Source organism: Pipistrellus kuhlii, unplaced genomic scaffold (genome assembly GCF_014108245.1).
Source record: "Pipistrellus kuhlii isolate mPipKuh1 unplaced genomic scaffold, mPipKuh1.p scaffold_m20_p_47, whole genome shotgun sequence".
Classification (NCBI taxonomy): domain Eukaryota; kingdom Metazoa; phylum Chordata; class Mammalia; order Chiroptera; family Vespertilionidae; genus Pipistrellus; species Pipistrellus kuhlii.
Window position 1 is genome coordinate 836452 of NW_023425548.1, and position 15316 is coordinate 851767.

At 40.7% G+C, this 15316-nt stretch overlaps 1 protein-coding gene across 1 annotated transcript in view; it reads left to right on the top strand.

The window, feature by feature from the left end:
* The window catches only part of KMT2C (lysine methyltransferase 2C), a 240541-nt gene that overhangs the window by 79838 nt on the left and 145387 nt on the right, over window positions 1-15316 (top strand). Inside the window, 2 exon segments of the mRNA XM_036412645.2 lie at window positions 7650-7791; window positions 13812-14012. Of these exon segments, the coding sequence (XP_036268538.1) occupies window positions 7650-7791; window positions 13812-14012 (343 nt within the window).

Here is a 15316-nt window from a genome sequence, read left to right on the forward strand (position 1 = left end):
CATATATATATATATATATATATATATATATATATATATATATATATTTTAGTTGCTACATTTAAAAGTCTTTCTGTGCTCTGAAAATAAGTGGCTACTTCATACTATTAATCAGCATCAATATTTTACGTAGTTTAGTGAATAAAGGTAAGATAAATAAAATGTTTGATTTTTTGTGTTTTTATTTTTTTGTTTCTGTGGTAGTGCTAATTCTTTTTCTGTTTCTGCAGTAGTGCTAACATTTTGATTACAGTAGATATGCTAGATTCAGTAAGATACAAACACATCCAGAAAGTGGAACTGTCGAAACTCCCAACTTCTTTTGGCCTCTGCTATTTAAAAGAAGAAAAGGACACATTCAAACAATTTCTCTTAGACACATTTTCTTCTGTAGTCTTAGTATAAAAGAAGCATGAAAAGTATTGTCATTCTGTGGAGGTAAAGGGAGTTAGGAGAGAAAAGTAATTTTTATTCTACTTAATAGAAACCAGCATATTGTTTGGATTACTAGTAAAACTTGCTAGTGTTGACTAATGTGATTAGTAAATATTAGCCAATTTAAAGTATTTTGTGTATCTTTCTATGTGCTTTTTGTAAGTCTTTATGTATATGTGTATAATAAGATTTGTCTGCACAGTTTATATTACATGGTATAGAATGAGTTTAACAAGTATTGAGTGTCATCCAGGTTTTGTGATAGACTCTGGTTTGAAAACAGATTTGGTGCCTGTTTTCATAGAGTGCAGTCCAGTGCAAGTGCTATCTCCTATGAGAGATGCTTTCTGTGCCATTGATCCCTTTGGCAGGCTCATTTCCAACCTATGTTTTAAATGGATAAGATATATAAGACTACAAAGATAATTATATTTAACTAGAAGCCCAGTGCATGAATTCATGCACTGGTGGGGTCTCTTGGCCTGGCCAGCGATCGGGGCTGGCCAGGGGAGGGACTGTGGGAGATTAGCTTTGGGAAGTTGGCTTTGGGAGTGGACTGACCACCAGGGCACAATGTGTGTGTCTGCCCCTAGGTGGTCAGTGTGTGTTAGAGCGACTGGTCGACTGGTCGTAATGGTCTCTTAGGCTTCTGTATATGTAGGTAAGATTAAAATAATAAAAAACCAAATTTGTAATTTTTGTAATGTGATTTTTAATCACCCATAATTATAAAATCTAATTTTAAACAATTACTGTAATTTAGGAGTAGAGATGAAGGTAAATGATATTTTAAGATATCTGCAAAACTGAATGTGATAAGAAATTACCTGCTTCCTGTTGGTGTCGAGACACAGGTATGGCTATACCAGCTCTGCTGTGTGCATTCATAATGAAGTGGCTGTTTAGAACTCCAAATCTCAAAGGTTACTGAAAATAAAGATGTAACTTCTCTCTCCAAGATCTAGAACACTTGATTAAATGCATTTTAGAAATTCATTAAAAAATATGCTGCTTTGAGAGCATATACTGTGTGCTAATGAGGGAGGCCATAATTGGGCACTGGCCTTTTTTTGACACCTTATAGTCTATCACACTGTCATGTTGGAAAGTGTGCTGAATATATTAATAGGGCACATGCAGCCCTTTCAAATAAATTATTTAACCTTTGAGAGAAATAATTTCATCATTGTCCCAAATCAAAATGTTTTATTTCTGTGAACTTGGCTGTGAGGTGTTTTCTCTCTAATCTTAATTCAGTAGTGCTTAAAAAAGAGAGAGCAACTCTGTATTTTCAGATTTCATCTCATATTCAACAAACATTCCTCAGTAACACAGCCTTGGAAAGAGAACATTTCTCTTTAGCCGCAAAGCTCCTGCACGCCAGCCAGGTGCTGTGCCAGGTGCCTTAGTGCCTTGTTACCTTGTGTGCTGGTGGAAAGAGCGCCCTCTGGCTTTGACTCCCAGCTTTGCTTGCTGTTTTTTTCAGACTTTAGTTTCCTTATATTAATAGTTTAAATAAGAATATTATGTTAGATATTATTATTATTTAAAAGGGAAGGGTGAAGTGAGAAAACTCTTAGCTGGGCTTCTCATTCCTTTCTCAGCTGCACTCCTCATCTCTTCCCTTACCTCTCATCCCACCCTGACTTCCACCTCGACAATTACTGCATCTTGGCATTACCTTTTGCTGTCTCCTGGCTAGACTCCTTACAGATAAGGATCCTGAATCTATTTCTGTACTGGCAACCATTTGAATAAAATGTATGTCAATAATTATTTTGTTTGGTGAAAAATTGTTGTAAAGCAGCGATTTATTAACTCCCTAGCACAAGGCCAAGAGGTGCTGAATACGTTTTCATTCCTATTACTTTTCACAACAGTTTCATAACGTGGGATCTGATGTCATGTGTTTGATGTCTGGGGGGTATTATCCAACTAGGTGGGCAAGTTAATACCTAGTTGTGTGTGAATGTGGATAATCAGAATAGCAACCACATAACCACGCTTACTGCATACTTCCGGCAGGGGGCTAGGTCTTTGCATGTATTGTCTTTTCTGATCCAAAAGACAGTTTTATACTAGATGGTATTAATTAGCTACCTTTTATTTTATTCTTTAAAATATATTTTTATTGAATTTAGAGAGGAAGGGGGGAAAAAGAGAGAGAGAGAGAAACATGAATGATGAGAGAGATTCATTGATCAGCTACCTCCTCCACACCCCACTGGGGATTGAGCCTGTAACCAGGGCACGAGACCTGACTGGGAATCCAACCATGACCTCCTGGTTCATAGGTCATTGTTCAACCACTGAGCCACACAAGATGGGTAGTTAGCTTCCTTTTAAATGATGAGCACACTGAACTTGAGATGTGGTTAAGTAACTTGCCAATGTCACATTGCTAGCAAGTGACTCAACGAGTATGCAAATTCTGGACCATTCAATTCCAAGACTTTAATTTTAAATACCCCAACAAATAGGTTTTGCTATTCATTAAATTTTTGTCAGAACCAACTATTTAGGATTAAGTAACAGTTGTCAGAGGTGGAATGACAACTTTAGATCTGGTTTGCCATCATATGTCATTTACATTTGTTTCCCCAAAGACTTGCCAAGCACAAAGCTGTGTCAACTTTGCTTAGGAACTCCCTATCAGATGGGTTCTTTAGTGTCGTTAACCCCACACATGTGACACCTAGTGGTTCCAGATTAAGTACTGGTAAGGGCTGAGGATAAAATCACTCCCCTCTCTGGCTCCCCCTCTCTGGCTTCCCCCCTCCTCCCCAGAAGTGGAGTTCCTTGCTTTAGGGTCCAGCCCAGGATGGTGTTCAAGAGTACATTTTCAGTAATAATCTGATAACTGGCAACCAGCGTCAGAACTGTTTCCTCAATTGCCACTGGTTGGTAGTCCTTTCATCTAGAACACTGTGTTCCACATCTTGCTGACATTCTGACATCTTCTGAGCACTTGGGCTAGGAGAAGAGAGGGACACAAACACATATGTAGTTGTCCTGCTTTGACATTGATGGACAGTAAGACCCAACTTATTCCACTGGATGAAGAGTGACAGTTAAAAAGATAGGTTCTTTATGGGTGCCTTTTTCTTTTTCTATTTTGTGCCTGGATCAGCTCTCTAAGAAGCAGGTATAAGAGTCTTCCTTATTCCGTAAAGACAAAGGACCAAAACAACAAAACCCAAACCAAAAGTAAAACAAAACCCACTGTCCCTGCTGTTTCTTTAGTACATATGGGTAAGGGTCATGGGCAGAGGGGAAGAGAGAGAACAGAATGGACCCCTGGAGCCTGTCTTATTTTGTGTTCTCTGTAATTCAGGCTTATTCCTTCCTGCTCCCATTTCTAAGGGGGGAAAAGCCTATAGTTAAGAGTCTGTTTTTCTTCCCTGTGAAATGTAGGGAACCTAATTTCAGAAGGTTGTGTACTTGAAAATTACCAACCTACCATTAACATTCATGTTTAACCTTGCGCGCTTCCTCCTAGGTCTAATTTGAGAGAGAGAGAGAGAGAGAGAGAGAGAGAGAGAGAGAGAGGGAGGGAGGGAGGGAGGGAGGGAGGGAGGGAGGGAGGGAGGGGGAGGGAGGGAGGGAGGGAGGGAGGGAGGGGGAGGGAGAGAGAGAGAGAGAGAGAGAGAGAGAGAGAGACACTACTTGCTTTTCTTTGGTTGCAAGCAAAACAAACAAACACAAATCTAAGAATGTTAAAAGTTTTGTTATGTACTTTCTTTTTGAGGGGAAGAAAAGTTCTGACTAGAAGCTGTGAGTGGTAGTGAGTAGGCAGGCCACCCCCTGTGGAGGGACTAGGTTAGGGGTGGAAGCTAAACAGAGCTGCTCTAGAACAATTTTCCAGGGGACGGCAATGGCCTGTGACCCCGGTTCCTGGGGTCAGTCCTACAAGCTTCTGAGACAGTCTTCTTCCTCATTTACATTTCTCATCTCTTCTTTGAACTCTGACTCGTTCTCCTTGTCTAGTAATAGAAACGGTGCCCGAAAGCGTATCCCACACATGCGCTGGGCATCTCTGGGCAGAAGTGAGATGCTCCCATGCAGGGATTTTACATGTCGTCATTGTACAAGACTCTGCATGTAATGGACAGAGAGACTTTCTAACAGCTCTGTATTGCTTTGTATCTTTGGTTGTAAAAGCACTGAAGGCCAACAGTACAAATCCTCGCTTTTTCCAGATGCTTTCCCCTAGGCTCTGTAGATACCCGCTCTTCTTTCCATGTCATTGCAGGTCCAAGATCTGGCACATATTTGATATAACATAAGAAGAGTCATTTGATTTCTAAACTCCAGTGTCACCATTCTCATTGCCTGGTCATCAAACCACCTATTGGAAGTTTTTGCTGTGGCATTTCCCCACTCCTGATACCAGTTTCTGTGTTAGTTAGGATATGGGTTAAACTGCTGAGACAGAGACCTCAGTGGCTTAAACAAACAACTTCGTCTTGTGTAATATTTCTGAGAGTGAGAGGTCCCTCCTGATGGGGCATCTTTGCTCCCTCTGGTTGTCTGTGGTCCCAGGTTCCTTCCGTCTCATGTCTCTGTTGTCCCTCGGCACGTTACTCTCACCTGCGGTGCCACATCCAAGTGGCTGATGGTCCGTGTTCCATGCATGGGGAAGGGGGGAATGGTTAGTTCTTTCAGGGGAGGTAGAAGCTGCATGGTCACTTCTGGTCATTTTCTCATGGTGAGAACTTGTCAGGCTTGGCTGCAGAAAACATTGGGAGACAGTGTTGCTCAGTGGTTGAGCGTTGGCCTGTGAGCCCAGAGGTCACAGTTTGACTCCTGGTCTTTGGGCCACAAGCTCAGGTTGAGGGCTGGATCCACAGTAGGGGGATGTGCAGAGGCCTGCTGATTCGTAATTCCCATCATTGATGTTTCTATCTCTCTCCCTTCTCATAAATCAATAAAAAAATATTATTCAAAACAAAACAAACCTTGAGGAATATAGTGTATGAGAATGAAGTATGGGTTTTGTCCTTTGTCCATTTTTCTATTGGTTATGTGACTTACTCATCTGTGGAATACCTTACATCACATGTGTCAAACACAAGGCCCGCGGGCCAAATCCGTCCCTCCAGGCCTTGCAATGTGGCCCGCACCACGCTGTCATCACTGCACTCTGCTGCGTTTCCATCACAATGACAGTTTATGACTGTTCAGTAAACCATTCGGCCCGCGATTTAGGCTGGATTTTAGATTTTGGCCCCTTCTCTGATTGAGTTCGACACCCCTACCTTACATACTCTGGATTTGAATACCGTTTAGGGGATACAGGTTACATTTATTTTCTTCCAATCTGTGCATATTTTTCATTTTGTTCATGGGAGGACTTTGTTGTATATAAATTAAAAATTTTAATGTAGTAAAATTTGGAGATCTTTTTATAACTTTTGATGGGGTGTACTTTATGTCGGTAGTTTTTATTTTAGGTACTCTACATCCATTTTGTGGCTGGGGTAGGCAGGGCAGGTGCCATGATTGATAGACTCCACAAAAATGTAACTTAGGACCGACTTTCCTCTTTCAATTTTAAAAAGAAACATGTTCTTTTAAATAGGAAAAACAAAACCATCTGTTTGATGCCTCATCTTATCAATTTTATTATTTGACAGGATTTATAATTATTTGCCCCTTTTCTAACCAAACAATTAAGTAGTTCTCCAAATTATTCAGTTGTCAAAATATTTCCCTAACATTCATTTTTAATCTAGAAGACTCTGATAGTCCCAAAGGTAGGGGACTCATTGAAATGCTAACCCAGAAATTAGAGATCAAATGTGGTGTGAGGGTCAGTGTTCCAGCTGCTGGGTGTGGCTCGTGTGCAGTGGAAATTAGATCAGGAACTCAGGAGAAGAAAGAGGGTCAGAGATGTGGATTTAGGAATCCAGAGGAGACTGTTGAGACCTGGATAGTAATTAAGTGCCTCACAAAAGAGCACATGTGGAGAGGGCTGTACCCGCATTTTGAGGTCTGAGAGAAACCAGCTGCAGGGACAGATGTTAGCATCTTCTAACTTATGGGCAAGTAGATCGAGGCTGAGACAGATGACTGTACCTATAGTTAGTAGTTGGTAGAGTTGGTACCTGGGACCAGATCTTCTCTTTTTTAAAATGTTTTTATTGACTTCAGAGAGGGGAAGGAGTCGGGGGAGAGAAACATCAATTATAAGAGAGAATTATTGATCAGCTGCCTCCTGCACACACCACACTGGGGACGGAGCCAGCAACCCAGGCATGTTCCCTGACAGGGAATTTGAACTGTGACCTTCTGATTCCTAAGTCTATGCTCAACCATTGAGCCACGCCGGCCAGGCCTGGGACCAAGTCTTTTTGACACCAGAGCCTAACGTAACCTGATGTACCCCCTGCTTACAAAGGCGGAAGAGGTAGTCGTTGGTGTCAGTTGAATTTTCGATTATTGGTTCTGCTGCCCTGGGTGGTGGAGAGGGTGGTTGCTGTGGTACAGGCATGGGTGGAGTCACTCATAAAGTTTGGTGGTGGAGGAGGACAGGCAGAGAGGAGGAGCTTGAGGGACTGTGAGGTGTGTGTGTAGGGGTGCAGAGAGATCTGAGTGAAATTAGAGGTCTAAGCCAAGACTTCTGTTTGCAGAGCAGAAAGATAGGAAGGGTGATCGATCGTGTTAGAAAATCCTTGCAGCAGTTCCGTTGCCTCCTTAGAAAGTACATGCATGTGAGGTGTTTGGGGTAAGTCTTGACGATAGTTGAAAAGGCAATAAAGTGAAGGTGTGTTCTTTTCAATTATTTAGCTTTTAGAGTGGCTGATAATTAGAGGGCATAATGATTGTTTCAAATTGACCATAATCTCAATTTATAAATTGTGAAGAAAGTTTTTTTTTAATGAGTTACTTTGGAATACATTTGTTCCATATTCAAGCTGCTATAATCCTGAACAGTTTATAACAGTTCCTACTAGGAGGAAACTTCTTAGAGTGAATTGTAATTTGAGGACAACGAAAAAACACGATATGTTTTATATTATTTGATTGTCATATTGCAGTAGAGAATAAATATATAAGCAATGCCATTAATTGTGCCATAAACTTTTCCTCTGTTAGTGAAGTATTGTCATTGTGTTATCCTTTTTCCTTTATGACAATTGCTTAATCGGTAAATTCATCAAAGATTAATATAAATGCAAAAATGACTTTCTATTCTCTTGTTCACTATGCAGCAGAAATCAAAGAACAGTCTGCAGAAGAGGATGCTGAGGTGGAGGCAGATGGCAGCAAGCGGCTGGCCCCGGCCCTGCAACGCTCTGTGTCTGAAGAGTCTGCGAGCTCCCTGGTCTCAGTTGGTGTAGAAGCCAAAATCAGGTTAGAGCATGAGTGCAGCTGGTTGGAGATGAGCAACAGGAGAGTGCAGCTTAGGTTGTGAATCTGGATGGCATTTTATTATTTAGTAGCTTTACATTTATTTCAGGCTGATGCCTCTCTGTGTAGTTGCGGGGAGGGGTGTCTGTGGGCTCAGGTGTAGAACCAAGCGATACTCTAGCGTAGAGGTGGAGAATGTCTGGCCCAAGAGCCATATGAGGCCTGGGAAATCATTTGGTCTGGCCATGCCAAGGTATTGGAGGTGAGTGAATTAAGAAGGCGGGGCTTTTTTCTGCATTCTATTAGATTGATAATTTTTTCCCCTATTGATTATACATTATAGTTTGTTTTTCAGATGGTTTTCCTTATATTAAGGCTCAGACTTCATTATTCTTTATTGAATTTAGTTTTGAAAGAATTTGAAACAGTTTTTATTGATTTTTTTTAAAAAAAAAGTCTTATATTTTAATCTCTCTTCAATCCGTGGCATTTCATTTTCAGTTCTATCATATAACCCCTACCCCAGAAGGTAAAGAACAGTTCCAGCCCTAGCTGGCTTGGCTCAGTGAATAGAGCGTTGGCCTGTGGAGTGAAGAGTCCCGGGTTCGATTCCGATCAAGGGCATGTACCTTGGTTGTGGGCTCAGCCTCAGGGGGGAGTGTGCAAGAAGCAGCTGATGAATGATTTTCTCACATCATTGATGTTTCTATCTTTTCCTTCTCCTTTCCTCTCTGAAATCAATAAAACATCAACAACAAAACAAACAAACAAACAAATAAAACCCCAACAGAACAGTTCCATCACACCAAAACTTCTCTGAAGCCCATTGTTGTCACCCCGACCTTGGCTTCTGCCCTCAACAGCCACTCACCTATTCGCTGTCCCTATCATTTTGGCTGTGCAAATACATCATGTGAGTGGAACCATCAAGTATCTATCCTTTTTCTTAGCACAATGCATTCAAGGTTCATCTGTGTGATTGCATATGTTGTGGTTGTTCTCTTTCTATTGCTGAGTAGGGTTCTGTTTTATGGAGTTGCCTACCATGGTGGTTTTTATGCATTTCTCAGTACAGAGTATTTGGGCAGTTTCCATTCCTTGGCAGTTATGAATAAAATTGGTGTAAATAGTCTCTTCTAGGTTTTGGTGTGAACATAGGGTTTTTATTTCATTTGGACAAATGCCTGAGAGAGAGATCATTTTAAAGGGAAACACAGTGTTTCCTCATGCACTGTACTGTTCTGTGCTCCCACTAGTGATGTGTGAGTTCCACTGGAGAGTGGGTAGGAAGGATGCTTCTTGTTTTGATTCAAATTGATTCTTAGGCACAGTGCCCTTAGGTTTCAGGGATTGGTATTCTCAGTGGTCCCGCCAAATCCCCCAGCTGTGGGAGAACTGGGTCCAGGATGTAGTCTTGCTCCTTGTCCAGAGTTAAAAGTCCCTCCAATTCTATTCCTCCATCCACAGTTGGTCATCACCATTGCAGCATGGTGATTTTTAAAAAAATATAGTTTTTATTGATTTTTTACAGAGAGGAAGAGAGAGGGATAGAGAGTTAGAAACATCGATGAGAGAGGATCATCGATTAGCTGCCTCTTGCACACCCCCCACTGGGGATGTGACCGCAACCAAGGTACATGCCCTTGACCGGAATCGAACCTGGGACCTGAGCCATACCGGTTTCAGCAGCATGGTGATTTTTGCTGTCTTCCCACCAGCCTAAGTTTTTTGTTTCCCAAGAAAAATGGGAGAGACAATCTGGGTGGATCTTTGTGACTTTCCAGATTCCCCTCCACCAACTACCGTGTTTCCCCAAAAATAAGACATCCCCTGAAAATAAGACCTAGCGCAACTTTGGGAGAAAAAATTAATATAAGACACTGTCTTATTTTCGGGAAAACAGGATAGTACCATAACTGGCACATCCTTGGGACTCTTCCCCATGCACATTGGAAATCCAAAGACAGATTCCTCTTGTGTCTGTAGGTCATGGATGTTTTACATTTTGATACTCAGCCTTCATTAGTTTCTTGAATTTTTAAAAAAATTTGATAAATCTTTATTGTTCAGATTATTACAATTGTCCCTCTTTTTCCCCTTCAATAGCTCACCTCCACCAGGTTTCTAACCCACCCTCTGCCTTTACCTCCCCCACACTGTCCTCATCCATAGGTGTATGCTTTTTGTCCAGTCTCTTCCTGCACCCCCCACTTCCCTTTTCCCCCAAGAATTGTCAGTCCACTCCCTTTCTATGCTCCTGATTCTATTCTATCTACCAGTTAATACTGTTCATCAGATTTTTTATTCCCTTGGTTTTTAGATTCACTTGTTGATAGATAAGTATTTGTTGTTCATAATTTTTATCTTTATCTTTTTCTTCTTCTTGCTCTTCTTAAAGAATATTTTTAGCATTTCATATGATTCTGGTTTGGCGGTGATGAACTCCTTTAGCTTTTTCTTATCTATCCTTGAAGCTCTTTATCTATCCTTCAATTCTGAATGATAGCTTTGCTGGGTAGAGTAATCTTGGTTGTAGTTTCTTGCTATTCATCACTTTGAATATTTCTTGTCACTCCCTTATGGCCTGCATAGTTTCTGTTGAGAAATCAGCTATGGGTGCTCCCTTGTAGGTAACTGTTTTTCTCTTGCTGCTTTTAATATTCTCTCTTTGTCTTTTGCTCTTCTTGGCATTTTAATTATGATGTGTCTTGGTGTAGTCCCCTTTGGATTCCTTTTGTTTGGGTTTCTGTGCGCTTCCTGGACTTGTAGATCTATTTCTTTCACCAGGTGGCGGAAGTTTTCGGGTTACTAGTTCTTCAAATAGGTTTTTAGTATCTTGCTCTCTCTCTTCTTCTGGGACTCCCATAATTCGGATGTTGGTACACTTTAAGTTGTCCCAGAGGCTCCTTACACTATCTTCATATTTTTGGATTCTTTTTTCTTTTCTCCTTTCCAGAGGAGTGTTTTTTGCTTCTTTGTATCCCAAATCTTTGACTTGATTTTTGGGATCATCTAATCTGCATTTAGGTCTCTGTATAATATTTTTTATTTCAGTCAGTGTATGCTTAATTTCTAGTTGATCCTTTTTCATATCCTCAAGGGTCTCATTAAATTTATCGGCCTTTTCTAGAAAGTTCTTGAAAAATCTTATAACTGTGGTTTTGACCTCTATATTCATTCGTTTGTTTCCCTCTATTTCCATCATTTGTGACCTCCCTTTTTGCCTTCACATTTTCGCTGCTTCCCTGAGTTGATGGAGCTGCTTTGTATGCTAGGTGTCCTAGCAGGGCCCAGTGGCTCAGTCTCCCCAGTTACCTGAGGTAGATACTCTTGGTGTGCCCCTTTGTGGGCTGTGTGCATAGTCTTGTTGTAGTTAAGCCTAGATTGTTGTTAGTATCACTGGGGAGGTTGATCAGCTGTGTCTCCACTGGGAGAGCTTCTGTGCTCAGCTTGGATAGGGTAGAGCAGGCGTCCTCAAACTTTTTAAAGTGGGGGCCAGATCACGGTCCCTCAGAGAGCTGGAGGGTCGGACTATATGAACTACTAATTCCTACTGTAACACCTCAGCTGCGCTCACTGCCCAAAAAACCTGGCGGGGCCGGATCAGACTCCTCTGCGGGCCGCATGTGGCCCGCGGGCCGTAGTTTGAAGACGCCTGGGGTAGAGTCTCTGGGTGGAGTAGACAGCATTGGTTTCCCATCAGGCCCTCTCTAAGAGGCCTATGTGTCTTAGTGTCCCATGGCAGTGGCTACACGCACCTCTGAGAGAAGGCTGCTCTTGAGTTTCGCCCACTGCCAGACAGTCCAGTTTCTCCCTGAATGAGCCTGGGTGTCCAAAAGTCTCTGCACTGGGGTTCAGTGCAGTTGGGAGGTTTTGTTTCCCTCCCGAATGAGAAAGCTAACCGTGCTGTGAGTAAGCCAGCTGCACATTCAGCTGCCTGCCTTTACCGCGTCATGGGTCTCCGCACCTCTGTCCTCCACAGTTCCTCTGAGTCTCAGTGTCTTTTTCTCTTTCCTTCTAGTTGTAGAATTCCCACTGAGCCAGCTTTCCGGTGATTCTGGATGATGTCCATTCTGTCTTCCAGTTGGAGTTTTGAAATTGTTGTGCAAGGCAGCAGTATAGGTGTTTACCTATGCTGCCATCTTGGTTTCTCTCAGTTTCTTAAATTTTTTGTTGAATTCTTCTTATCCTGTTTGTAAGGCATAAGGAGGCCTCTTCCTCACATGCAGCAGGTGCTTGTATCTCATCTCTGTATGAAAATGCCTGTCCTTCAGTTGTGGGTGAATTGGTGGCCCTGCAGCTCCTGCAGTCTGATGGGCAAACAGATGTGAATTTGTAGACTGTCTGGCGAGTGTTGGTGGCAAGGAGGGAGCAGTGCTCTGCAGCTTTATAAATCTGAAGTGGAGACCAGGGGTTGTTTCTGTGATCCCCCCAAAGTTAACAAATTACTCTGAGATGTTCAACTTTCTTCCTACATCTCTTATTACCTTTCCTAATGCTTCAATAATTTGAGTACTTCTCTAAAAATATTTTCATGCGGGCCTATTGTATGGTAAAATTTCTGAGGTCTTATAATTCTAGGAATGATTTTATTACACCTTCACTTTTGTTGTTGTTAATTCTGACCTATTTTCCCTTTGATTTTTAGAGATAGTAGAAGGGGGAGGGTAGTAGGATAGAAAGAAGGGGTGGGGGGGGAAAGAGAGAGAGAGAGAGAGAGAGAGAGAGAGAGAGAGAGAGAGAGAGAGAGAGAGAGAGGGAGAGAGAGAACACGAACACACACCTGGATATGAGAGGGACACATCAAATTAGTCGATAAAAATAATTATTGAGAGCCCCTTCTAGTTGCTAGATAGGATACTGCCCGATTCATGAATCATTTAATAAAGCCAATTAGTTCTTCAAATAAAAAATTGCCTAAAAGAGATTATTTCTGTCACCTTTTAATGCAAGGCATTATGAAGTTCATGGGTAGATATGGCAGCGGTGATGGCGGAAACTTTGATTCCTGGGAAGAAAGATTTGGGTGGAGCTGTTGTAAATGAGTGGTGAAAAGAAATATACCCAAGAGAGAGTAATTTTCATTCTGTTCTTTCTAAAGTCCCTCATTAAGCATACACCCCACCAGCATATATTGTCCTTGTCTTTTAATTTTTATAATAGTTTCTTTAAAAAATTAACAGATTTTATTGTTTAGGACAATTTCAGGTATACAGAAAAATCAAGCGGATGGTAGAGTTCCCAGTGCCAACCTTCTCCTGCCTCTACGTCCCCTATTGTTAGCATTGTTCACTAGTGTGGCACATTTGTTACAACTGGTACACCAGATGTGACACATTATTACTAACTGAAGTGCATAGTTTACACTAGGGTTCATTCTTTGTGTTACATAGTTTTCATAATTGCATAATGTCAGGTACCTGTCATTACAGTGTATCCTAGGAAACGGTTTCTCTGCTCTCCCAGTCCTTGCTCCCCTTCTTCATCCTTTCCCATTCCTGTCGAACCCTTTTCACTCCTCCCTGGTTAACTGTCCAGCCCAGAAACCACTTACATTTATGTTTTCGTATCTTTCCCTGTGTCTGTGTTGGCGGTAATATATCATGCATAAAGAACGTCCTATCAGGTGTTTAAATAAAAACTTTGTCGCCACTTGTTTTACAGAGCTGGTCTGTAATTGTGTGGCCATTAAACCCTATCCTTTTCCCCAGTCCTAGCTTTACTTCCTTTATTCTTGTTAATACTTTGAGTTTCTTAAATCATATTTAAAAGAAAATCGTGTTTCTAAGTACAAATATAATTTTTGATTTGATATGTTTGTTATTTTAAAAAAATACCTTGTGGAAAAGTAGAATTGCAAATGTATAATTGTTATTAAACTTAATTGCTCTTATGCTGTAGACATATTAGTATTTAAAAATGTCTTACTAAAAACACAATATTTAATTTTAAAACACAGCTACCTGTAGCTGTCACTTTGAAAAATTAAATTTCACTTTCTCCTTTACTTTCATTTCTACCAGTGAACAGCTCTGTGCTTTTTGTTACTGTGGTGAAAAAAGTTCCTTAGGACAAGGAGACCTAAGACAATTTAGAGTAACGCCTGGATTTATCTTGCCGTGGAAAAACCAGCCTTGTAGCAAGAAGGACATGGATGACAACAGCAATGGGACCTGTGAGAAAATTCAGAACTCAGCACCACGAAAACAGAGAGGACAGAGAAAGTAAGCAATTTTTTATTTATGTTTTGGTAAGCCTCACCTGTGGACATATTTTTCCCATTAATTTTTAGAGAGAGTGGAAGGGAGGGGGAGAGACACAGAGAGAAACATGGATGTGAGAGAGACACATCAATTGGTTGCCCCCCACATGCACCCCTCCTGGGGTCAGGGGGATCCAGCCTGCAACTGAGGTATGTGGCCTTGACTAGAATCAATCCTGAGACTCAAGCCCAAGGGCCGATGTTCCAACCACTGAGCCAAATTGGCTAGGGCAAAAGTAAGCAATTTTAATTTAAGTGGCTGGAATGCATTATGACTATATAAGTTCTCTTTATTGCATTGTTTGTGACTGTATAAATGGTGTTACTGAACAGTTTCTCATGTTTTCAACTTTCATAGGGTCTCTATGACTCAGCATTAAACCAACAAACACTCCTTTTCTCAAAATTTCTTATTTTTAAAAATTTGCTATCTTAACAGTATATTAAAATCAATGTGATCACAAAAAGTTAATTTGTAGAAGAGAACTTTAAAGAACATAATGTAAATGGAAAAGAAGGTTTAAAAAAATTAATGAAGTCTTTTCTTTCTCTAAGTAAGTTTTTAATGGTTTGTAAGAATATAATAAGAGAACAGCAAAATCAAAGTGTTTTTCACTAATGTTCTTTATGTACCATTTATTGATTTATTTTTATGGTTCAGAGAATGTTGAGCTGTCTTGTAAACTCTTATCACAATATAGTGTGGAGTTGCTTTCTTTCTAAGTAGTAATTATATGCTGAGAATGCCCTTTCTAAAGTTAAAGATGTTCTTTTCTTTTTTTTAAAAAAAAGAAACAAAAATATTTGTATATCTACAATATATATTAAACACTTTTGTCTAATAAAGTTAAGAATCTCTTTATATGTTGTACAGGTTTGGTTAAAGGCCATCTTATTAATCTTTGGATTTGGCTTTGGTAGTCAAGAGAACAGGATTTTCTGAGGTCCACGAGAAAGTGTAAAATTAATTTAGCTTGGAAGCCTCGCCAGTTCTGCCCCTGGAGGGTGATGATGTCATCCTCCAAGTGCTTGTCTGGCTTCCCTCCAGAGTTCAGTTCTAAGGCATTGTTGTGTTGTACCTATTTGATTGGTTCCTTCTTTTGGACTGCTGCCAATGCCTTGAAGACCTGAAGTAGGAAATGAAAAAATCACAAGAGAGAGTCTTTTAAAAGAGTTTAAGGTGGAACAGTTTAAGGAAGTTTAGAAGTACTGTATCTGGAGTCTCGATATTTTAATCATACACGCCAGCTTTCCCATTGTGATAAA